Genomic DNA, 26,538 nt, shown 5'->3' with positions numbered 1-26,538 from the left:
CCTCACGTGGTAGCAACACTGACTTGACCTGCCTGATATTTTACCCCCAACCACAAAGAAACTATGAGAGATACCCCATCATGTAGCATATCAATGGAAGCAGAATTGAAAGATGAACATTTTGGATTTTGGTTGTAGTAAATTTGATGAATATGAAGGAAGATATCACAAAAAAATGATTTTGACCTTTTGGTGACCTTAACCTTGAACAGATGACCCTTAAAATGTTGGAGGTTCTATTTGAGACCAATACCCATCTATCCTGAAAGTTTCATGAAGATTGGTCCAGCCATTTTTCCATAATGTTGCTAACAAAATAACAAAGAAACAAACAAAGAAACCCCACCGAAAACAATACCTCGCCCCCTGGTGGACTCCGTCCCGGGCAAGGTAATAATAATATATACAGTATGTGTCCACAACTTAGATAACATATCATTTGATGTTTTGGAATTAAGATAAGCCTACTATGCTTATTTGTTCAAACAAGGTATAATATTCCCTCATATGTATTATGCTGTCACTCAAACTCAGGGGGCGTAATCTATTTCTATACTATAAAAGCACGAGAGCTGCGTGACCCATAAGTTATTCAACTGTGACCTTACACACTGGTTTACAGTCGTAGCATGTGATACATGAGGGGTTTCTTTTAGCTCTGTAGGCATTAGTGAAATGCTGTATTCATGAACCTGATGGAGTTTAACCAATCTGATCGCTGTGTGAATTTCTCCTGTCCAGAGAGATCTGTATCTCCTGCAGGTAATATCTTACTGTACGTGTGTTCAGCTGCTGTGGTTCTTCTAACAGTGTGTGGAAATCTGCTCGTCATCATCTCTGTTTTTCACTTCAAGCAGCTTCACACACCAACAAACACACTCGTGTTCTCTCTGGCCATGTCGGATTTCTTCATTGGTGCTTTTGTAATGCCGCTGATGTTAATCTGGATAATCGAGTCATGCTGGATATTTGGAGGAGGTGTCTGTCTCTACCTTTTATTGATAAGTGGTTTCCTCACAATCGTGTCCATCTATAATATTGCTCTGATTGCTGTGGATCGATATTTGGCTCTCTCAAACCCCTTTCTCTACATGAACCATGTCTCTGTGAGGATCACTCGTGTTGTAATTGTTTTTGACTGGGGTGTAGTGATGGTCTATAACTTGGCACTCTTATATTTCAATGCAAACTTCACGAATCTTTTACTGTGTCCTGGAGAGTGTTTTTACTTTCTAAATGAGGTTTGGTCTATAATTGATATTGTATTTTCATTTATCTTTCCACTTTCTGTCATAATCATATTGTATACTGGGGTTTTTGTGATTGCTAAGAAACATGCCAGTGCGATCAGAGAGCTTAATAATCACACACGGCCTGAAACACAGAAAATCACATCACACTCGATGAAATCTGAGAGAAAAGCAGCTAAAGTCCTCAGCATTTTAGTGTCTGTGTTTCTTATCTGTTTACTTCCATATTATATTTACAGTTTTTTAGGTTATGTTATTGAAGTACAGGAAGAAACTGTTCGTAAAATCATTTTCATAATTTATCTTAATTCCACCATTAATCCATTTATTTATGCTCTGTTTTACCCATGGTTTAGGAGGTGCATTAAATTAATTATCACTCTGCAAATATTCCAAACAGACTCTGCATTAATCAATGTATTTTCATAAACAGCTGTTTTTTAGTTTGTTTGTTTGTTTTGTTTTGTTTTAATACCACCTGATCATGTTCCCAAATATTGCTGTTATAGTCATCATTATCTTCTCCCTTGTCCAACCCTGCTGCCATTCCGGCTCCATTTGGACTCTCTTGAGCCATGTCATAATAATTGGAGCATAATTTTAAGCCAGATGCCCTTCCTGCCACAACCCTCACACCGGTTCATCAGAGGGTTCACTATCTTGCTTAAGAAAGGTCCCAAGCACCTCGAGTGGAACAAGGCTGCGGTGGATGCCTTCAAAGAGCTCAAATCAGCCATCACAATAACACCAATTCTCAGACATCCAGATCCTTCAAAATCATTCATCGTGGCTGTAGATGCCTCCGCGACAGGAATGGGAGAGGTATTGTCACAGTGCTTTGGGGAGAAGCCCAAGCTACACCCTGTTGCCTTTCTTTTTCGAAGAAACTTTCAACAGCTAAACAGAATTATGACATCAGGAATCTGGAACTTCTTGCAATAAAGCTTTCCCTAGAGGAATGGAGACACTGGCTTGAGGGGGCCACACATCCGTTTGTTATTCTCTCTGATCCTAAGAACCTTGAATATCTAAACACAGCAAAATGGCTGAATCCATGTCAGGCAAGGTGGGCACTCTTCTTCACACCTTTCCAGGTCACCATCTCCAACCTTACTGGTTCCAAAAACACTAAGGCCAATGCATGATCCATAATTCAGACATCTACAACTATCAACCACGAACCCACTCCTATCATGCAACCTACATTGTTTTACAAAAGTATTTATCCCCCTTGTTGTTTGTCCCATTTTGTTGCATTAAATGCTGGAATAAAAATGGCTTGTTGGGGGGGGGGGGGGTTAGCATCATTTGATTTATAAAACATGCCTACCATTTTAAAGGTGCAAATTGTTTTGTTTTTTATTGTGACACAAACAATAATTAAGAGGAAAAAACAGAAATCTGGAGTGTGCATAGGTATTCACCCCTTTCATATGAAATTCCTAAATAAGAGCTGGTCCAACCAGTTAACTTCATAAGTCATATAATTAGTTGATTAAGATCCACCTGTGTGCAATAAAGTGTCCTATGATCTGTGACATGATGTCTGCTTAAATCAACCTGTTCTGGAAGGCCCCTGACTCTGCAACATTACGAAGCAAGCAATATGAAAACCAAGGAGCCTCCAAACAGGTCAGAGACAAAGTTGTGGAGAAGTATAGATCAGGGTTGGGTTATAAAAAAAGTCCCAAACTTTGAATATCCCACGGAGCACCATTAAATCAAATATAGCAAAATGGAAAGATTATGGCACCACTACAAACCTGACAAGAGAAGGCCCCGCCCACCAAAACTCACAGACCAGGTAAGGAGGGCACTAATCAGAGATGCAACAAAAACACCAAAAATAAAACTGAAGGAGCTGCAAAGATCCACAGCGGAGATGGGAGTATCTGTCCATAGGACCACTTTAAGCCATACGCTCCACAGACCAGGGCTTTATGGAAGAGCGGCCAGAAAAAAGCCATTGCTTAAAGAAAAAAAAAAAAATATATATATATAAGCAAACACATTTGGCGTTTGCCCAACAGCGTGTGGCAGATTCCCCAAATACATGGAAGAAGATTCTCTGGTCAAATGAGACTAAAGTAGATCTTTTTGGCCATCATGGGAAACAACATATGTGGTGCAAATGCAATACTTTCCATCACCCTGAGAACACCATTCGTACAGTGAACCATGCTGGTGGCAGCATCATGCTGTGGGGATGTTTTTCATCTGCAGCGACAGGAAAGCTGGTCAGAATTGAAGGAAAGATGGATGGCACTAAATATGGGGCAATTCTGAAGGAAAACCTGTTTGAGTCAGCCAGAGTTTTGAGACTGGGACGAAGGTTCACATTCTAACAGGACAATGACCCTAAACACACTGTTAAACGGACATTACAGTTGTTTAAAGGGAAACATTTAAATGTCTTGGAATGGCAGAGTCAAAGCCCAGACCTCTTTCCAGTTGAGAATCTGAGGCATAACTTGAAGGTTGCTGTACACCGACGCAACCCATCTAACTTGAAGAGTTGGAGCAGTTTTGCCTTGAGGAATGGGCAAAAATCCCAGTTGCTAGATATGCTAAGCTAATAGAGATATACCCCAAGAGACTTGCAGCTGTAAATTGCAGCAAAAGGTGGCTTCACAAAGTATTGACTTTGGTGAGGGTGAATGCCTATGCACACTTCAGATTTCTGTTTTTTCATCTTAAGTATTGTTTTTGTCACAATAAAAAACAATTTGCACTTTTTAAAGTGTTAGGCATGTTGTGTAAATCAAATGGTGCTAACCCTCCCCCCCCAAAATCCATTTTAATTCCAGCTTGTAATGCAACAAAACAGGACAAACATGAAGCAGGATGAATGCTTTTGCAAGACATTGTAAGTGCTTTGCTAATGCCATCACATGGGAAATTGAGAAGGAAATAGTTCAAGGCTATAATAATAATAATAATAATAATAATAACAAGTGTTGCCAGGCAAAACAGACCTCGCGTGGTAGCACCACTGACTTGACGTGCCTGATATTTGACCCCCAACCACAAAGAAACTATGAGAGATACCCCATCATGTAGCATATCAATGGAAGCAGAATTGAAAGATGAATATTTTGGATTTGGTTTGAAGTAAATTTGATGAATATGAAGGAAGATATCGCAAAAAAATTATTTTGACCTTTTTGGTGACCTTAACCTTGAATGGATGACCCTTAAAATGTTGGAGGTTCTATTTGAGACCAATACCCATCTATCCTGAAAGTTTCATGAAGATTGGTCCAGCCATTTTTCCATAATGTTGCTAACAAAATAACAAAGAAACAAACAAAGAAACCCCACCGAAAACAATACCTCGTCCCCTGGTGGACTCCGTCCCGGGCAAGGTAATAATAATATATACAGTATGTGTCCACAACTTACATAACATATCATTTGGTGTTTTGGAATTAAGATACAAAAACGTAACTGTGTTCTGCTAAAGGTAGTGATTCATTTAGTAAAAACGGGGATTGTTAGCAGAATTACAATTTCAAAATAGGTTTTAAAATGAACAGTATACTGCCAGTGCATACGCACACACATATTACAAAACTTCACGAGTCTCAGGGCGGAGTATACTTCCATGGACATGGCTTCTCACAACACGGACACGGACATGCACACGGCTGTCTCCAAAGTATTCACGATTTTCTGCTGTTACACAAGCTGAATGCATGTATACTCCGACTTTATTGTCACACCACTCTGGTCTTGAGTGAAACCACACTTACAGTATGTTTCACAGTACGGTACAGTATCTTACAGTAACCAATTCATTATCATGGCCTGAAGTGAAAGAAATGCTTTCACTGGGAGGAAATTTCACCAGTATTGTGTCTTTAAAGCAGAAAAGGGGACAAAAACTCATCAAATGACATGAATATTGTGATACTTGGATGAGGTTACTGACCACATTTTTAGCCAGGGAATTAGTAATTGTATTGGAATATATTTTAAAGTAACCTCCCAACACTGACAATGCCTACTATGCTTATTTGTTCAAACAAGGTATAATATTCCCTCATATGTATTATGCTGTCACTCAAACTCAGGGGGCGTAATCTATTTCTATACTATAAAAGCACCAGAGCTGCGTGACCCATAAGTTATTCAACTGTGACCTTACACACTGGTTTACAGTCGTAGCATGTGATACATGAGGGGTTTCTTTTAGCTCTGTAGGCATTAGTGAAATGCTGTATTCATGAATCAGATGGAGTTTAACCAATCTGATCGCTGTGTGAATTTCTCCTGTCCAGAGAGATCTGCATCTCCTGTAGTTTATATCTTTCTGTACGTGTGTTCAGCTGGTGTGGTTCTTCTAACAGTGTGTGGAAATCTGCTCGTCATCATCTCTGTTTTTCACTTCAAGCAGCTTCACACACCAACAAACACACTCGTGTTCTCTCTGGCCGTGTCGGATTTCTTCATTGGCGCTTTTGTAATGCCGCCGATGTTGATCTGGATAATCGAGTCATGCTGGATATTTGGGAGAGGTGTCTGTCTCTACCTTTTATTGATTAGTGGTTTCCTCACAATCATGTCCGTCTATAATATTGCTCTGATTGCTGTGGATCGATATTTGGCTCTCTCAAACCCCTTTCCCTACATGAACCATGTCTCTGTGAGGATCACTCGTGTTGTAATTGTTTTTGACTGGGGTGTAGTGATGGTCTATAACTTGGCACTCTTATATTTCAATGGAAACTTCATGAATCTTTTACTGTGTCCTGGAGAGTGTTTTTACTTTCTAAATGAGGTTTGGTCTGTAATTGATATTGTATTTTCATTTATCTTTCCACTTTCTGTCATAATCATATTGTATACTCGGGTTTTTGTGATTGCTAAGAAACATGCCACTGCGATCAGAGAGCTTAATAATCACACACGTTCTAAAACACAGAAAATCACATCGCACTCGATGAAATCTGAGAGAAAAGCAGCTAAAGTCCTCGGCATTTTAGTTTCTGTATTTCTAGTGTGTTTACTTCCGTATTTTATTTACAGCTTATTAGGTGATGTTATTGAAGTCCAGCAAGAAACTTTTCATACAATCATTTTTATAATTTGTCTTAATTCCACCATTAATCCATTTATTTATGCTCTGTTTTACCCGTGGTTCAGGAGGTGCATTAAATTAATTATCACTTTGCAAATATTCCAAACAGACTCTGCATTAATCAATGTATTTTCATAAACAGCTGGGGCTTTCTTTGTTTGTTGTTTTGTTTTAATTCCACCTGATCATGTTCCCAAATATTGCTGTTATAGTCATCATTATCTTCTTCTCCCTTGTCCAGCACTGCTGCCATTCCGGCTCCATTTCGACCCTATTGAGCCATGTCATAATAATTGGAGCATAATTTTAAGCCAGATGCCCTTCCTGCCACAACCCTCACACCGGTTCATCAGAGGGTTCACCATCTTGCTTATGAAAGGTCCCAAGCACCTCGAGTGGAACAAGGCTGTGGAGGATGCCTTCAAAGAGCTCAAATCAGCCATCACAATAACACCAATTCTCAGACATCCAGATCCCTCAAAATCATTCATCATGGCTGTAGACGCCTCCGAGACAGAAATGGGAGAGGTGTTGTCACAGTGCTTTGGGGAGAAGCCCAAGCTACACCCTGTTGCCTTTTTTTTCTAAGAAACTCTCAACATCTACACAGAATTATCTCATCTCATCTCATTATCTCTAGCCGCTTTATCCTTCTACAGGGTCGCAGGCAAGCTGGAGCCTATCCCAGCTGACTACGGGCGAAAGGCGGGGTACACCCTGGACAAGTCGCCAGGTCATCACAGGGCTGACACATAGACACAGACAACCATTCACACTCACATTCACACCTACGGTCAATTTAGAGTCACCAGTTAACCTAACCTGCATGTCTTTGGACTGTGGGGGAAACTGGATCACCCGGAGGAAACCCACGCGGACAGGGGAGAACATGCAAACTCCACACAGAAAGGCCCTTGCCGGCCCCGGGGCTCAAACCCAGGACCTTCTTGCTGTGAGGCGACAGCGCTAACCACTACACCACCGCGCCGCCCACACAGAATTATGACATCAGGAATCTGGAACTTCTTGCAGTAAAGCTTTCCCTAGAGGAATGGAGACACTGGCTTGAGGGGGCCACACATCCATTTGTTATTCTCTCTCATCCTAAGAACCTTGAGTATCTAAATACAGCAAAATGGCTGAATCCATGTCAGGCAAGGTGGGCACTCTTCTTCACACCTTTCCAGGTCACCATCTCCAACCGTACTGGTTCCAGAAACACTAAGGCCAATGCATGATCTAGAATTCACACACAACCATCAACCAAGAACCCACTCCTATCCTGCAACCTACATTGTTTTACAAAAGTATTTATCCCCCTTGATGTTTGTCCCATTTTGTTGCATTACAACCTGGAATAAAAATGGCTTGTTTGGGGGGGGTTCAGATTATTTGATATACACCACATGCCTACCACTTTAAAGGTGCAAATTGTTTTTTTTATTGTGACACAAACAATAATTAAGAGGAAAAAACAGAAATCTGGAGTGTGCATAGGTATTCACCCCTTTCATATGAAATCCCTAAATAAGAGCTGGTCCAACCAGTTAACTTCATAAGTCATATAATTAGTTGATTAAGATCCACCTGTGTGCAATAAAGTGTCCTATGATCTGTGACATGATGTCTGTTTAAATCAACCTGTTCTGGAAGGCCCCTGACTCGGCAACATTACGAAGCAAGCAATATGAAAACCAAGGAGCCTCCAAACAGGTCAGAGACAAAGTTGTGGAGAAGTATAGATAAGGGTTGGGTTATAAAAAAAATCCCAAACTTTGAATATCCCACGGAGCACCATTAAATCAAATATAGCAAAATGGAAAGATTATGGCACCACTAGAAACCTGACAAGAGAAGGCCCCGCCCACCAAAACTCACAGACCAGGCAAGGAGGGCATTAATCAGAGATGCCTCAAAAACACAAAAAATAAAACTGAAGGAGCTGCAAAGATCCACAGCGGAGATGGGAGTATCTGTCCATAGGACCACTTTAAGCCATACGCTCCACAGACGAGGGCTTTATGGAAGAGCGGCCAGAAAAAAGCCATTGCTTTCAGAAAAAAATATATATATATATAAGCAAACACATTTGGCGTTTGCCCAACAGCATGTGGCAGATTTCCCAAATACATGGAAGAAGATTCTCTGGTCAAATGAGACTAAAGTTGATCTTTTTGGCCATCATGGGAAACAACATATGTGGTGCAAATGCAACACTTTCCATCACCCAGAGAACACCATTCGTACAGTGAACCATGGTGGTGGCAGCATCATGCTGTGGGGATGTTTTTCATCTGCAGTGACAGGAAAGCTGGTCAGAATTGAAGGAAAGATGGATGGCACTAAATATGGGGCAATTCTGAAGGAAAACCTGTTTGAGTCAGCCAGAGTTTTAAGACTGGGACGAAGGTTCACATTCTAACAGGACAATGACCCTAAACACACTGCTAAAGCTACATTACAGTGGTTTCAAGGGAAACATTTAAATGTCTTGGAATGGCAGAGTCAAAGCCCAGACCACAATCCAGTTGAGAATCTGAGGCATAACTTGAAGGTTGCTGTACACTGACAAACCCATCTAACTTGAAGAGTTGGAGCAGTTTTGCCTTGAGGAATTGGCAAAAATCCCAGTGGCTATATATGCTAAGCTAATAGAGACATACCCCAAGAGACTTGCAGCTGTAAATTGCAGCAAAACGTGGCTCTACAAAGTATTGACTTTGGTGAGGGTGAATGCCTATGCAAACTTCAGATTTCTGTTTTTTCATCTTAAGTATTGATTTGTCACAATAAAAAACAATTTGCACTTTTTAAAGTGTTAGGCATGTTGTGTAAATCAAATGGTGCTTAACCCCCCCCCCCCCAAAATCCATTTTAATTCCAGCTTGTAATGCAACAAAACAGGACAAACATGAAGGGGGATGAATGCTTTTGCAAGACATTGTAAGTGCTTTGCTAATGCCATCACATGGGAAATTGACAAGGAAATAGTTCAGGCCCAACCTTGCGACCCTCCAGGATCCTGTTCTCCTGGTCTCGTGTTCAAGCCACCACAGTTCCAAGGCCAACTCATTACCTGGGCTCATTCATCCCCTGCGATTGGACATCCCAGTAGTCAACATACATATCAGCTCATCTGAACTAGGTATTGGTGGGAGAACATGATGTCTGAGTTCAACAGGTTCGTTTCCTCCTGCTTTGCCTCTGCCTAAGCCAAGGTACCTCGGGCTCCACCCATGGGTAAACTCTGTCCGCTGCCTACACCCCAATGACCCTGGTCCCATCTGGCCATAGATTTCATCATGGATCTACCCAAGTCGCAGAACAACACAGTCATCATGGTGGTCATTGACCGATTCTCCAAGGTGTTAAGGCTCATCCCCTTGCCTGGTCTACCCACTGCCTTTGAAACCACCGAACTCCCCTCCTCACATGTCCTCCAGTACTATGGGATCCCTGAGGACATTGTAAGTGAATGGGGCCCCCAGTTCACTTCCAGGGTGTGGACTAAGTTCATTGACAAGCTAGGGGTTTTGGTGAGTCTAACCTCAAGACACCACCCACAGTCCAATGGCCAAGTGGAATGCGCCAATCAGGAGATCGGGCGCTGCATGAGGGTGTTATCTCTGGAAACCCCAAAGACTGGTCACAATTCCTCCCCTGGGCTGAATGAACCTAAAATTCTATGAAACACTCTGCCACCCAGCTCACACCATTCTGGTGCATCCTTAGATATCAGCCACCATTGTTTCTATGAGACGACTCACCCTCACAAGTCCTGGCAGTGGACTCCTGGTTCTGAAGAAGTGAACAAGTGTGGCAAAGTGTTCACCAGAGGCTAGAACAGGTGGCCGGCAGGTATAAACTCTATGCGGACAAGCACAGAGGGGAAATACCTGTGTACTCACCTGGAGATGGTGTGTGGGTGTCCACAAAAGACCTGTGAGATCCCAACACAGGGCATAAGCTCTATGCCTGATACATGGGTCCTTTCAAAATCCTCCACAGAATTAACAGTCTTACAGACTTGAGCTCCCACAACATTGATGCCTGTCACCTACTTTTCATGTGTCATGCCTCAAACCTGCCATACAAGGACCCCTAGCCACCACTCAACCAGCCACTGAACCTCCCTTGCCCGTAGAACTGGAGGAACAACCAGTATATCAGGTCCATAAGATCATCAACTCCCATTGTAGACATGGCAACCTGGAATATCTGGTGGACTGGGAGGGGTATGGTCCAGAGGAATGCAGCTGGGTGCTTGCCAACATTATCCTAGACTCGCTTCTCACTCAAGAATTCTATACCAAACATCCCAAAAAGGCAGCACCCAGGAAAAGAGGTCATCCCAGAAAAGAAAGTGCTCCCAGAATGAGCACCTTGGGGGGTTGAGTGCCCTCCCTCTGCCGAATATTGATTGAAGACACACCTGTTCCATATTTCCTGTAATCAGCTCCGCCTATTTAAGGACAGCAAACACACACATTGTGATGTATGGTTCAGTTTATCCATACCTGATTATACTGAGCTGTTGTTACTAGCTGACTCTCAATGACTCTGACCCTATTTTCTGTTAATCCCTGACTCTGAACGCTCGCCTAATCTCTGACATACTGTCTGCACATCGACCGACCTCTTGCTCCACTCTGACTTCATCATTTGTCTCACGATTTGGATTTGGCTGCCAGTTTGTGACACACCCGTTCTCCCCTGCGACTGCATCCATAAGTGCCTGCACACAGACACTGAATATCGATAGAAATCTTGTTGATAGTAGTTTGAAATGAAACTATGAAGTGACAGGGACATACACCCACTCTGGCATCTTGATTTATTCATAAGATGTCTTTTCATCACCCTTTTTAAAACTTTCATTATCCATAGGGCAGGTTCTTAACATAACAACTTTGTTTATATGTAGGCTTTGTTACATGAAATATGACACGATGGTGTATATTATTCTCTGGCCTGTACCAACTAGGCCTTTTTCTCAACAAAGCATAACATCATTTATTATGTTGTCAAAGAAACTGGGGAGGCGTGATCAATTTCTGAACTATAAAATCACCAGGGCTGTTTGAGTCATAAGTCATTTAGTTAGTTACTATTTTCCTTGAAGCTTTGTAGGCATAAATGAAATGGTGTATTCATGAACCTGATGGACTTTAACCAATCTGATCGCTGTGTGAATTTCTCCTGTCCAGAGAGATCTGTGTCTCCTGCTGCTTATATCTTACTGTACGTATGTTCAGCTGCTGTGGTTCTTCTAACAGTGTGTGGAAATCTGCTCGTCATCATCTCTGTTTTTCACTTCAAGCAGCTTCACACACAAACAAACACACTCGTGTTCTCTCTGGCCGTGTCGGATTTCTTTGTTGGTGCTTTTGTAATGCCGCCGATGTTAATCTGGATAATCGAATCATGCTGGATATTTGGGAGAGATTTCTGGACCAGTTTTTTATCGATTAATGTTTTCATCACAATCGTGTCCATCTATAATATTGCTCTGATTGCTGTGGATCGATATGTGGCTCTCTCAAACCCCTTTCTCTACATGAACCATGTCTCTGTGAGGATCATTCTTGTTGTAATTGTTTTTGACTGGGGTGTAGTGATGGTCTATAACTTGGCACTCTTATATTTCAATGGAAACTTCATGAATGTTTTACTGTGTCCTGGAGAGTGTTTTTACTTACTAAATGAGGTTTGGTCTGTAATTGATAATGTATTTTCATTTATCTTTCCACTTTCTGTCATAATCATATTGTATACTCGGGTTTTTGTGATTGCTAAGAAACATGCCACTGCCATCAGAGAGCTTCATAATCACACACCGTCTAAAACACGGAAAATCACATCACACTCGATGAAATCTGAGAGAAAAGCAGCTAAAGTCCTCAGCATTTTAGTGTCTGTGTTTCTGGTGTGTTTACTTCCGTATTTTATTTCCAGCTTATAAGGTGATGTTATTGAAGTTCAACAAGAAACTTTTCATACAATCATTTTCATAATTCATCTTAATTCAACCATGAATCCATTTATTTATGCTCTGTTTTACCCATGGTTTAGGAGGTGCATTAAATTAATTATCACTCTGCAAATATTCCAAACAGACTCTGCATTAATAAACGTACTTTCATGAACAGCCTTTTTCTACTCCACTTGATGCTCCCAAATATTCCTTTAAATATATTTGTGGTAAGTTCCCTATGGGTCGGTGGAGCACAGAGGACGGCAGGACAGAGATCAGGATTCAACTGAGGCTTTATTGCCACACTTTTCAGTAGATAATTTCAAACAGCAATCAGAGACAGAGACAAACACACACACACTGTAGTCTCGTCCGGGGAAGCTCTCCCTCTGCTCTCCCTCTGCCTCCTTAAATAGGGCGCGGTCACTGGGAAGACACACAAACACAGGTTAATTGCCATCAGGTGTAGTGATTCTGCCACTCACCTTCCCTGACTCCGCCCTCCTGTCACAGACCGGTGCTTGACCACGCCCCCGCTGCCACATACCCCCACCGCCCGACTCAGGCCGGGCGGCCATCCGGCCTGCAGCCGACTCCCCCCCCCCCTTGACGGGAGAGGAAGTCCGCCACGACCATCTGCGCCCCTGGCCTGTGGACCACCTTGAAATTGAAGGGTTGGAGTGCCAGATACCAACGGGTGATCCGCGCGTTGGCATCTTTCATGCGGTGGAGCCACTGGAGGGGCGCATGGTCCGAACAGAGGGTGAAAGGGTGCCCCAGCAGGTAGTAACGGAGGGCGAGGACCGCCCACTTGATCGCTAGACATTCTTTTTCTCTGGTGCTGTAGCACGCCTCATGCACTGACAGCTTCCTGCTGATGTACAGGATGGGGCGGTCCTCCCCCTCCACCTCCTGGGACAACACCGCCCCCAGCCCTCTGTCCGATGCGTCGGTCTGCAACACAAAAGGGAGAGAAAAGTCAGGGGAGTTTAATAGTGGCCCCCCACACAGTGCAGCCTTTACCTCAGAGAAAGCCCGCTGGCACTGCTCCGTCCACTGGACCGGATCTGGTGCCCCCTTTTTAGTGAGATCAGTCAGCAGGCTGGTGACATCCGAATAATTAGGTATAAACCTACGATAGTAGCCAGCCAGCCCCAGGAACTGTCTCACCCCCTTTTTGGTCTTGGGCCTCGGGCAGGCCGCAATTGCTGCTGTCTTGTTAATTTGGGGACGCACCTGCCCGTTGCCCAAGTGGAAGCCCAGATACCGTACTTCCACCGGCCCAATCGCACACTTCTTTGGGTTGGCAGTGAGACCCGCTCGCCTCAGCGACCTAAGGATGGCCCTCAGGTGTTGTAAGTGCCGCTGCCAGTCATTACTATAAATGATTATATCATCCAGGTATGCGGCCGCATAGGTGGCGTGGGGGCGGTGGACCCTGTCCATCAGCCGCTGAAACATAGCAGGCGCTCCAAACAGCCCAAAAGGAAGTGTGATGAATTGGTGCAAGCCGAACGGTATGGAAAAGGCCGTTTTTTCCCGGGATAATGGAGTCAAGGGGATCTGCCAATGTCCCTTCGTCAAATCCATTGTCGAATAAAAGCGAGCCGTGCCTAGTCGATCGAGCAGCTCGTCAATACGAGGCATTGGGTACGCGTCGAATTTAGACACCGCGTTGACTTTTCTATAGTCCACACAGAACCTGAACGACCCGTCGGCCTTGGGTACCAAGACTACCGGGCTGCTCCAGTCACTGTCGGACTCCTCGACGATGCCCATTTCGAGCATGGTCTGAAGTTATTCCCGAACCACCTTTTTTTTTGTGCTCGGGTAGCCTGTACGGGCGGCTACGCACTACCACCCCCGGGGGTGTCTCTATGTGGTGCTCTATGAGGTTAGTGTGACCGGGCAGGGGCGAGAACACATCCGAAAACTCAGTCTGCAACTGGGCGACCTCCGTGAGTTGGGTCAGGGAGAGGTGGCCTCCACAGGGGACCGGAGAGGTATGTGATGCCAATGTCCCTTTTTGAACCTCCGGCCTCAGCTCCGCCTTCTCCGGAACTACTGACACCAACTCCACAGGGACCTCCTCGTTCCAGATTTTAAGCAGGTTGAGGTGGTAAATCTGTAGCGCCCCACCCCTGTCCGTTCGCCTCACCTCAAGTGCCCTTGACTGTTTGTTTATTTGACCTATTTATGTGTGTGTGTGTGTGTATATATACATCTCATCTCATCTCATTATCTCTAGCCGCTTTATCCTTCTACAGGGTCGCAGGCAAGCTGGAGCCTATCCCAGCTGACTACGGGCGAAAGGCGGGGTACACCCTGGATAAGTCGCCAGGTCATCACAGGGCTGACACATAGACACAGACAACCATTCACACTCACATTCACACCTACGGTCAATTTAGAGTCACCAGTTAACCTAACCTGCATGTCTTTGGACTGTGGGGGAAACCGGAGCACCCGGAGGAAACCCACGCGGACACGGGGAGAACATGCAAACTCCACACAGAAAGGCCCTCGCCGGCCCCGGGGCTCGAACCCAGGACCTTCTTGCTGTGAGGCGACAGCGCTAACCACTACACCACTGTGCTGCCTATATATATATACATATATATACATATATATATATATATATAAAAATGTATGTATATATGAGTGTTTAGTCTATGTCTAGTTCATATCTAGAGTATTTATACTGTTTATATTGTCTGTTTGAGTGTTTTGTCTTTGTCTCGTGCTTGTCTAGTGTTTACACTGTTTATATTGCCTGAGTGTTTAGTCTATGTCTAGTTCTTCTTATCTAGTGTTTATACTGTTTATTTATACTGTTTATATTGTTTGTCTGAGTGTTTAGTCTATGTCTAGTTCCTATCTAGTATTTATACTGGTTATATTGTTTGTTTGTTTTTTCAATTATTCTATTTTTATTTTTATTTATTGCATTGCCTGTTTGCACCGTGGATAAGAGAGGACTGAAATTTCATCTGTGCTGTATGTCAAGCATGTATAGCATATTTGACAATAAAGTTGACTTGACTTGACTTGATCTGCCAAGTGGTGGTAAAGCAGAGGCACTGTATGCATCCTTCACATTAGCATAAAACAGACCCAATGTCTTATTTTCCCTCATGAGACAGTCCACATACTGTACAAATCCAGTCAGATGGGAGGTGAGAGTGGTGTTATTAAAATCCCCTGTTATTGCAATGAAAGCATTAGGATACTGGGTCTGAACATTTGCGACAGTTTCGTGGATGATGTCACATGCTATTGCCGCTACCGCCCATGGTGGAATGTAAACAACGAGGGCGATGATGTAAATCACATCATGTCCAGGGTGACACCATCTATTGTTTACAAGCAGAATCAGACCCCCACCTTTCCTCTTGCTGCTAGTTTTCCAGTCTCTGTCAGCTTGCACAGTAATGAAGCCAGGTAAGTTCACACAGGAGTGAGGTATGTTATCATTCAGCCATGTTTCCATGAAGCAGATCAGACTACACTCCCGGTAGAGTCAGTGGTTTCTCACCAGTGCCTCTAGCTCATCATACTGGTTAGCTAGCGAGTTGACATTTCCCATCAGAAGCGATGGCAAAAATGTCTTGTACCTCCATCTGCTAGCCTTTAGCTTAGCCTTTAGTTTAGCTCCTGCTCTGCAGCCTCGAAATGGCTTCCTCAGCTCCAGCGGTATCAGGTGTCTGACCCCATATCTAGTCCTTTGTAGAGCCAGAAGGTCATTCTTTGTGTGCACTTGAAGTGAAGTGAGCAATGGCTCACATAATCTCGGGGTGAATTGTGTAAATGGAGGGAATTTATTCATCTGTGACAAATGATCGAGGCTCATACTGTTGTATTGTGCATCCTGACTAAGGTATGCCAGTTGTGATGAAATGGAAGAAAGTGTCTCAGGGGTACAACCACAATTAATTCATTAAATTTAAATAGGTTATCTAATATCCTAATTGTGGCTCCTATTTATGATGATCATACTGCATCAAATACTGTGTCTAAGATCATGGCATGTTAGCTGGAGTGTTTTTGGATAGTATTTCAGATGGCAGTGTGGCAGTTTGCATGAAGAGACAGCCACACACTCACTATCGCATAATGATTTATTCTGAAAATGTGTTTGTCATCCTTTTCCACACTTATTCTTGATCTATAAGGCAGGTTTTCTCAGGAAAAGCACTTTTTTTGCTGTCTAGTTGTTCAACAGATTTGCATGCTTATTGGCTATAATAATAATAATAATAATAATAATAATAATAATAATAATAATTGTTGCCAGGCAAAACAGACATCGCATGGTAGCACCAATTACTTGACCTGCCTGATATTTGACCCCCAACCACAAAGAACCTATGAGAGATACCCCATCATGTAGCATATCAATGGAAGCAGAATTGAAGGATGAGCATTTTGGATTTGGTTTGAAGTAAATATGATGAATATGAAGGAAGATATTGCAAAAAAAATTATTTTGACCTTTTTGGTGACCTTAACCTTGAACAGATGACCCTTAAAATGTTGGAGGTTCTATTTGAGACCAATACCCATCTATCCTGAAAGTTTCATGAAGATTGGTCCAGCCATTTTTCCATAATGTTGCTAACAAAATAACAAAGTAACCCCACCGAACACAATACCTCACCCCCTGGTGGACTCTGTCCTGGGCAAGGTAATAATAATATATACAGTATGCGTCCACAACTTACATAACATATCATTTGGTGTTTTGGAATTAAGATACAAAAAGATAACTGTGTTCTGCTAAAGGTAGAGATTCATTTAGTAAAAACGGGGTGTGACAGTTCATGTAGGTGGGTGGAGCACAGAAGGATGGCAGGCCAGAACTGAGATCACAAAACTCTCTTTTATTCAGCTTTTCAGCGTTCATGTATACTCTCACACATGCTCAGACACACGCACACACATCAGCCGTCTGGTTCAGGAGAGAGCCCCCTCTGCTGTTGCTCTCTCTCCTTAAATAGGGCGTGGTCCCTGGGAAGACACACAAACACATTAATTAACGACAGGTGTAGTGATTCTGCCACTTACCTTCCCTGACTCCGCCCTCCTGTCACAGACCGATGCTTGACCACACCCCTGCTGCCACATACCCCCACCGCCCGACTCAGGCCGGGTGGCCATCTGCCCTGCAGCCGACTCCCCCCCCCCTTGATGGGAGAGGAAGTCCGCCACGACCATCTGCGCCCCCAGCCTGTGGATCACCTTGAAGTTAAAGGGTTGGAGTGCCAGATACCAATGGGTGATCCACGCGTTGGCATGCTTCATGCGGTGGAGCCACTGGAGGGGCGCGTGGTCCGAACAGAGGGTGAAAGGGTGTCCCAGCAGGTAGTAATGGAAGGCAAGGACCGCCCACTTGATCGCCAGGCACTCTTTCTCAATGGTGCTGTAGCGCCCCTAACGCACCGACAGCTTGCGACTGATGTATAAGACTGGGCGATTCTCCCCCTCCACCTCCTGGGACAAAACGGCCCCCAGCCCTCTGTCTGACGCATCCATCTGCAACATAAACGGGAGAGAAAAGTCAGGGGAGTGTAAAAGTAGCCCCCCACACAGTGCAGCCTTTACCTTAGAAAAAGCCCGCTGGCATTGCTCCGTCCACTGGACCGGATCTGGTGCCCCCTTTTTAGTCAGATCAGTCAGCGGGCTGGTGACGTCCGAATAATTAGGTATAAACCTACGATAATAGCCAGCCAGCCCCAGGAACTGTCTCACCCCCTTTTTGGTCTTGGGCCTCGGGCAGGCCACAATTGCTGCTTTCTTGTTAATTTGGGGATGCACCTGCCCATTGCCCAAGTGGAAGCCCAGATACCGTATTTCCACCTGCCCAATTGCACACTTCTTCGGGTTGTCTGTGAGACCTGCTCGCCTCAGCGACCAAAGGACGGCCCTCAGATGTTCGCGGTGCCTCGGCCAGTCATTACTATAGATGATAATGTCATCAAGGTAGGTGGCCGCATAGGTGGCGTGGGGGTGGAGGACCCTATCCATCAGCTGCTGAAATGTAGCGAACGCCCCAAACAGCCCAAAAGGAAGTGTGACGAATTGGTGTAAGCCGAACGGTGTGGAAAAGGCCGTTTTTTCCCGGGATAATGGAGTCAATGGGATTTGCCAATTACCCTTTGTTAAATCCAGTGTCGAGTAAAAGCGAGCTGTGCCTAGCCGATCGAGCAACTCATCAATACGAGGCATTGGGTACGCATCGAATTTAGACACCGCTTTGACTTTTCTATAGTCTACACAGAACCGGACAGACCTGTCGGCCTTGGGTACCAAGACCACCGGGCTGCTCCAGTCACAGTGGGACTCCTCGACGATGCCCATTTCGAGCATGGCCTCGAGTTCTTCCTGAACTACTTTTTTCTTGTGCTCGGGTAATCTGTAAGGGCGGCTACGCACTACCACCCCTGGGGGCGTCTCAATGTGGTGCTCTATGAGGTTGGTGCGGCCGGGCAGGGGCGAGAACACGTCCGAAAACTCAGTCTGCAACTGGGCAACCTCTGCGAGTTGTGTCGGGGAGAGGTGGTCTCCACAGGGGACCGAAGAGGTATGCGATGCCAATGTTCCCTTTTGAACCTCCGGCCCCAGCTCCGCCTTCTCCGGAACCACTGACACCAATGCCACGGGGACCTCCTCATTCCAGAGTTTGAGCAGGTTGAGGTGGTAAATCTGTAGAGCCCCACCCCTATCCGTTCGCCTCACCTCATAGTCAATGTCCCCGACTCGCCGTGTGACCTCAAAGGGTCCTTGCCACTTGGCGACCAATTTGGAGCTCGATGTGGGCAAAAGTACGAGTACTTTATCTCCTGGTGCGAACTCCCTAAGGCGCGTACCCTTGTCGTACAGGCAGGTCTGTCGTTCTTGGGCCTGCCGCAAATTCTCCTGAGTTAGGTGAGTGAGTGTGTGGAGTTTTGTGTGCAGGTCAATAACGTATTGGATTTCGTTTTTACTTGTTGAAGGTCCCTCCTCCCAATTTTCCCGCAGCACATCTAGAATGCCGCGCGGCTTACGCCCGTATAACAATTCAAACGGGGAGAACCCCATGGAGGCTTGGGGGACCTCTCACACTGCAAAGAGCAAGGGTTCGAGCCATTGATACCAATTATGTGCATCCTCACTTACGGATTTTTTAATTATGTTCTTGAGGGTGAGATTGAACCGTTCCACGAAACCGTCCGTTTGTGGGTGATACACGCTGGTGCGCATCGGCTTAATACCCAACAACCCATACAGTTCGTTCAGTGTACGTGACATAAACGAGGTGCCTTGGTCAGTCAGAATCTCTTTCGGGATTCCAACTCGGGAGATAACGCGGAAGAGTGCCTCTGCAATACTGCGTGCTGAGATATTGCAAAGAGGCACTGCTTCCGGGTATTGCATTGCATAGTCCTCTAGAACTAATATAAAGCGGTACCCTCGTGTTGACCGATCTAATGGCACGACGAGATCCATCCCAATTCTTTCGAACGGGGTCTCGATTAATGTTAGAGGGCACAGAGGCACTTTTGGAATGGCCGCTGGATTTACTAACTGGCATTCGCGGCACGCTGTACACCACCTACGGACATCGCCGTGAATCCCTGGCCAATAGAACCGGGCCATTATTCGGGCTAGTGTTTTATCCTGTCCTAAGTGTCCAGCCATGGGATTAAAGTGAGCCACCTGGAATACCAATTCCCGGCGGCTCTTTGGAATTTAAAGCTGCGTTACTCGCTCTTTAGTCTGAGTGTCCTGCGTCACTCGGCATAATCTATCCTTCATAATCGCGAAGTAGGGGAAGGACAGGGTGGCGTTTGGCTGGAGCGTTTGACCATCGATTACTCTCACTTGGTCAAACGCATGCCACAGAGTCTCGTCTCACGACTGCTCTAATGGAAAATCCAAGAGGGATTCCCCAATAGAGAGAGGAGGGGCCGGCGGCTCCTCACTCTGATGCGGAGCTGACGTAGACGGCTCTCTGACAGCTGCTCCTGCCAACGTGACACTGGGACCTCCCCCTGTTAACTTATGGCAGGACCCACTCTCCACGATATGTGTCAATAAATCCCGAAATCCCAGCCAATCCATCCCCAAAATTATTGAGTGGGTAAGGCAAGGATTAACCACCGCCTTCACTATAAATTTTTCCCCTAGAAAAAAAATGTGGACCGACACTAGAGGGTAGTTGTGAACATCCGCGTGCACACACAACACCTTCACCAATTGTGCTCCCCCCAATGCCTCATCTTGCACCAGGCTTTGGGGGATTGAGGTCTGATTACAGCCAGACTCCACCAACGCCTGATATGTATCCCCTTGGATACTCACCGGTATGCGATACGCTCCAGCCCGATCGAGGGTGGCTCCTGGCACATCGGGGATCCGAACCACCGCGCCCACCTCTATTACTGAGCACTGCTGTTGGAGGTGGCCCAGCTCCCCGCAGTGCCAGCAAACCGGCCCGGGCTTCCTCTCTGCACTAGTGCTCTGGGGCTCACTCACCTGAGGGGGGGGAGAGACAGACACAGAAGGGAGACACGGGAGGGCACCGCGGGTGCGGCGGGCCGGCTGAGGTGGCGCCGGCCCCCGCCTCCATGGTGGGGGAATGGGGTGAGGAGGAGACACAGGAGGAGGGGGGAGAGAGAGAGAGGAGAGAAGAGAAGAGGTCGTCTGCTGTCCTGCCATCAGGACAGCCGCCAAATGGTCCTCCGCCAGCTCGATTGCCTGATCCAGCGACGCCAGGCGGTGGCACTGGACCCACTCTGCGGTTCCTGCTGGTAAATGCGCAGTGAACTGTTCCAGTACCACCTGGTCGATGAGTCCCTCGGTGTCATGGTTGTCGGCCATCAACCACTGCCAGCAGGCATCCCGGAGTTGCTGGCAGAACGAGAACAGCTGGCCGACTTCCTCCAAGCGCAATGCGCGGAAGCGCTGATGTTGTTGCTCAGGGGTGAGTCCCACCCACTGGAGGACGGCCCGGCAAAGGTCCGCGTAGGCCAGCCGGCAGTCAGCGGGGAGCTGTAGCGCGGCCAACTGCGCCTCTCCTGTTAGCAGGGGGAGGAGGCGCGCCGCACGCTGTTCCACCGGCCACCCCGAGGTCTCTGCTACCTGCTCAATGAGCGTGAGGAATGCCTCAGTGTTGTCCTGCAGGCCCATCTTCGTGAGGGTGGGGGGGGGAGGGCCCGCAGCGGTGGAGATGGTGGACCCCGCCGATGCGAAGAGGTGCCGGAACGCCCGACGATCTTCCTGTTGCGCCAGCACCAGGGCCTCGAGCCATTGTTCTTGCTCCTTTCGGAGGGCGAGCAGCGCCTGGTGCTGGCTCTGTTGGGCCGTGGTGAGGGCGTGGATCAGGTCAGCGAAGGGGGAGGACACCATGGGGCTGTTCTCTTCTGTGCTCTCCCAGGTTCCGGCACCACTGTGACAGTTCATGTAGGTGGGTGGAGCACAGAAGGACAGCAGGCCAGAACTGAGTTCACGAAATTCTCTTTTATTCAGCTTTTCAGCGTTCATATATACTCTCACACACGCTCAGACACACGCACACACATCAGCCGTCTGGTTCGGGAGAGAGCCCCCTCTGCTCTCGCTCTCTCTCCTTAAATAGGGCGCAGTCACTGGGAAGACACACAAACACATTAATTAACGACAGGTGTAGTGATTCTGCCACTTACCTTCCCTGACTCCGCCCTCCTGTCACAGACCGATGCTTGACCACACCCCTGCTGCCACACGGGGATTGTTAGCAGAATTACAATTTCAAAATAGATTTTAAAATGGACAGTTTACTGCCAGTGCACATGCACACACACATTACAAAACTTCACGAGTCTCAGGGCGGAGTATACTTCCATGGACATGGCTTCTCACAACACAGACACGAACATGCACATTACATACAATTTTCTGCTGTTACACAAGCTGAATGCATGTATAATTCGGCTTTATTGTCACACCACTCTGGTCTTGAGTGAAACCACAGCTAATCTTACAGGAAACAATTCATTATCATGGCCTGGAGTGAAAGAAATGCTTTCACTGGGAGGAAATTTCACCAGCATTGTGTCTTTAAAGCAGAAAAGGGGACAAAAACTCATCAAATGACATGAATATTGTGATACTTGGATGAGGTTACTAACCACATTTTTAACCAGGGAATTAGTAATTGTATTGGAATATATTTTAAATTAACCTCCCAACCCTGACAATGCCTACTATGCCTATTTGTTCAAACAAGGTATGATATTACCTCATATGTATTATGCTGTCACTCAAACTCAGGGGGCGTAATCTATTTCTAGTCTATTAAAGCACCAGAGCTGCGTGACCCATAAGTTATTCAACTGTGACCTTACACACTGGTTTACAGTCGTAGCATGTGATACATGAGGGGTTTCTTTTAGCTCTGTAGGCATTAGTGAAATGCTGTATTCATGAACCTGATGGAGTTTAACCAATCTGATCGCTGTGTGAATTTCTCCTGTCCAGAGAGATCTGCATCTCCTGTAGTTTATATCTTTCTGTACATGTGTTCAGCTGCTGTGGTTCTTCTAACAGTGTGTGGAAATCTGCTCGTCATCATCTCTGTTTTTCACTTCAAGCAGCTTCACACACCAACAAACACACTCGTGTTCTCTCTGGCCGTGTCGGATTTCTTCATTGGTGCTTTTCTAATGCCGCCGATGTTGATCTGGATAATCGAGTCATGCTGGATATTTGGGAGAGGTGTCTGTCTCTACCTTTTCATGATTTGTGGTTTCCTCACAGTCGTGTCCATCTATAATATTGCTCTGATTGCTGTTGATCGATATTTGGCTCTCTCAAACCCGTTTCTCTACATGAACCATGTCTCTGTGAGGATCACTCGTGTTGTAATTGTTTTTGACTGGGGTGTAGTGATGGTCTATTACTTGGCACTCTTATATTTCAATGGAAACTTCATGAATGTTTTAATGTGTCCTGGAGAGTGTTTTTATTTACTAAATGAGGTTTGGTCTGTAATTGATCTTGTATTTTCATTTATCTTTCCACTTTCTGTCATAATCATATTGTATACTCGGGTTTTTGTGATTGCTAAGAAACATGCCACTGCGATCAGAGAGCTTAATAATCACACACGGTCTAAAACACAGAAAATCACATCACACTCGATGAAATCTGAGAGAAAAGCAGCTAAAGTCCTCGGCATTTTAGTGTCTGTATTTCTGATCTGTTTACTTCCATATTTTATTTATTGCTTATTAGGTTATGTTATTGAAGTACAGCAAGAAACTGTTCATACAATCATTTTCATAATTTATCTTAATTCCACCATTAATCCATTTATTTATGCTCTGTTTTACCCATGGTTCAGGAGGTGCATTAAATTAATTATCACTCTGCAAATATTCCAAACAGACTCTGCATTAATCAATGTATTTTCATAAACAGCTGGGGCTTTCTTTGTTTGGTTTTTTGTTTTGTTTTAATTCCACCTGATCATGTTCCCAAATATTGCTGTTATATTCATCATTATCTTCTTCTCCCTTGTCCAGCACTGCTGCCATGTCAGGGTCCATGTGGACCCTCTTGAGCCACATATATTAATTGGAGCATAGTTTTATGCCTGATGCCCTTCCTGCCACAACCCTCATTTCTGGGCTCGGGAAACAACCATTCACACCTATGGACAATAAGTAGCCAGTTAACCTAATTGCATGTCTTTGGACTGTGGGGGAAACCACAGCACCCAGAAGAAACCCATGCTGACATGGGGAGAACATGCAAACTCCACACAGAAAGACCCCCGTTGGCCACTGGGCTCGAACCCAGAACCTTCTTGGGATGAGGCAACAGTGATAACCACTGCACCACTCTGCCGCCCAAAATATTGCTGTTATATGTTATATTGCTAAGATAAATATAATTGCAGTTTGAGCTGGTCCACGGGCCTGAGGCACAGATAGCTGTGATGTACTACTTCTTCCAGCAGGGGGAGGGGGAGGGTAAGCAGCAGGCCAGCAGGATCTGTGGCCTGAGATGGGTGGTGGGGGTCTGTGGAAGCAGAGGAGTGGTTGAGCACTGGTTTGTGAATGGAGAGCAAAGCCAGGAAAAGTGAATGGTAAAGAGTTACACCTGTGAGTGATTACCCACGAATGGGCATTGTGTTGCTGTCAGTAGCGTGTGAGTGGAGTGTTGGAGGGGAAAAGGAGGGGAGAGATGAGAGCCACAGGTCAGAGAGAGAAAGCCAAGAACAGTGCTGTGTTTGTTTCTCAGAGTGAAACTGTGAAATCTTTAGCACTGAAAAATGCAAGTAAAAAGAATAAACGACCTTTGGCTTTGCTTGCCTGCATTTGGCCACTTCACTTGCTGAACCCACAGTCCACACTGGCTAATGTAAACTAAATCAACAATGCATTGGCAGATTTTATTTAATATTAGTGAACTCAACACATTCCACACTTACAGTTGTGGTCAGAAGTTTACATATTTATATGTAAAAAAAATATGGCCAGGCTTATACGGTAAGTCGAGTCCATGCCAAGGGAAAAAAAAAAACAAATTTAATTGAACTCTACCAATTCTACCATGAAGAGTTGTGAAATATCCAACCAGAATTCTGCCAGAAGCTTGTTCAGGGTAAACAAAAATGTTTGGTCACGGTTAATCTTGTGAAGGGACATTTTTCCCAAATATTAGGTGTGCTGTATGTATATTTTTGACCCTGTGTGTATAATTTTGACTCTGTGTTGATTTAAAAAAAAAAAAAGAAAATTAAAACTTGTGCACCAAATTCTCGTGTTTTTTTTTTTTTATCAAACATGTATGCTGTACATTCTGCCACAGAAAAAGAACAGTTCAAAGAAATTACTGAAAGCCCAAATATTGCCATGACATTCATGTCACTGTATATAAACTTCCAAACACAACTGTACCTTGACAGAAAGCAAGGGCCCCCCAACAGTGCACTCAAGATAATGTAAGCTCTGGGAAGGGCCAGGATTTCCAGGAAGTGTCAGTTAATATCAGAATCCATAACACCTGCATGAGTCATCAGAAATGGGAAGAAATGGGACAGAAGGATTTAAGTTTCCTTAAAGCCAGATAACACCACTGCTTTGTTGGTTTTGAACAAAACCCCTACTTGTACTTTGTCCGTGTTACGGCAAGGGACTAAAAGAATAATTTAGATTGCCAGAATAAAACACTCATCTCATCTCATTATCTCTAGCCGCTTTATCCTGTTCTACAGGGTCTCAGGCAAGCTGGAGCCTATCCCAGCTGACTACGGGCGAAAGGCGGGGTTCACCCTGGACAAGTTGCCAGGTCATCACAGGGCTGACACATAGGCACAGACAACCATTCACACTCACATTCACACCTACGGTCAATTTAGAGTCACCACTTAACCTAACCTGCATGTCTTTGGGGGAAACCGGAGCACCCGGAGGAAACCCATGCGGACACGGGGAGAACATGCAAACTCCGCACAGAAAGGCCCTCGCCGGCCACGGGGCTCAAACCCGGACCGTCTTGCTGTGAGGTGACAGCGCTAACCACTACACCACCGTGCCGCCCCAGAATAAAACGCTATGCAACATTATTTAACACGTAATACAGAAGCAGAATTTCTTTTTCATGACAGATGGCCTGAGATACTTGAGTCACTATGCTACTGAAACAAATAGTGTTGAGATTTTATCCCATCAACACTTCTTACTAATGATAACTGTACTGAATATAGCAATTATACACAAAAAAGCCGAAATATAGCAATATGTTCCTTTATCATATGTGGAGAATTTTTTTTGATAGCAGAGCCCCATACTTAAGAGAATACGGTAATGCATCGACTTGATTTTTGATGGCTTGACCATGTGGAATCTGTGTGTACAAACGTGTACCACCACAGGGAGCCCAATCATAAGTACAAGGCAACGTCTCTCATAAACACGACCACTGGACAACAAAATTTGTATCTTTATTTAAACAAGACTGAAGGAGTGTTTTTTATACCGTGCTTATTTTTTATTTGCTTTTTAAAAAATGATGTGGAATTATTTACAAACACATTTTATGGAAAATATTCACAACAGTTTCATATAAAACTAGTGTCTCAGGGGTACAACCACAATTAATTAATTAATTAATTAATTAATTAATTAATTCTTTCATTCATTAAAAATAGGTTATCTAATATCCTAATTGTGGCTCCTATTTATGATGATCATACTGCATCAAATACT

The 26,538-nt window shown here is 44.9% G+C and overlaps 3 protein-coding genes across 3 annotated transcripts; all 3 read left to right on the top strand.

Moving 5' to 3' along the window:
• Window positions 1-686: 686 nt before the first annotated feature.
• On the top strand, window positions 687-1,679 carry LOC132875949 (trace amine-associated receptor 13c-like). Its single transcript, XM_060913116.1, has one exon. The coding sequence runs from the start codon at window positions 687-689 to the stop codon at window positions 1,677-1,679; it is 993 nt and encodes a 330-aa protein (XP_060769099.1).
• A 3,796-nt stretch (window positions 1,680-5,475) lies between these two features.
• On the top strand, window positions 5,476-6,468 carry LOC132871449 (trace amine-associated receptor 13c-like). Its single transcript, XM_060905617.1, has one exon. It carries the CDS (start codon window positions 5,476-5,478, stop codon window positions 6,466-6,468), a length of 993 nt encoding a protein of 330 aa, XP_060761600.1.
• A 16,278-nt stretch (window positions 6,469-22,746) lies between these two features.
• Window positions 22,747-23,739, top strand: LOC132871441 (trace amine-associated receptor 13c-like). Its single transcript, XM_060905606.1, has one exon. It carries the CDS (start codon window positions 22,747-22,749, stop codon window positions 23,737-23,739), a length of 993 nt encoding a protein of 330 aa, XP_060761589.1.
• Window positions 23,740-26,538: the final 2,799 nt, after the last annotated feature.

Source organism: Neoarius graeffei, chromosome 2 (genome assembly GCF_027579695.1).
Source record: "Neoarius graeffei isolate fNeoGra1 chromosome 2, fNeoGra1.pri, whole genome shotgun sequence".
In the NCBI taxonomy this organism is placed as follows: domain Eukaryota; kingdom Metazoa; phylum Chordata; class Actinopteri; order Siluriformes; family Ariidae; genus Neoarius; species Neoarius graeffei.
Note: the sequence above shows the minus strand (reverse complement) of the source record. Positions and strands in the feature narration are given on the sequence as shown.

Coding starts and splice junctions, on each gene's coding strand:
- LOC132875949 (XM_060913116.1), top strand. CDS start 687: ATGAACCTGATGGAGTTTAACCAATCTGATCGCTGTGTGAATTTCTCC.
- LOC132871449 (XM_060905617.1), top strand. CDS start 5,476: ATGAATCAGATGGAGTTTAACCAATCTGATCGCTGTGTGAATTTCTCC.
- LOC132871441 (XM_060905606.1), top strand. CDS start 22,747: ATGAACCTGATGGAGTTTAACCAATCTGATCGCTGTGTGAATTTCTCC.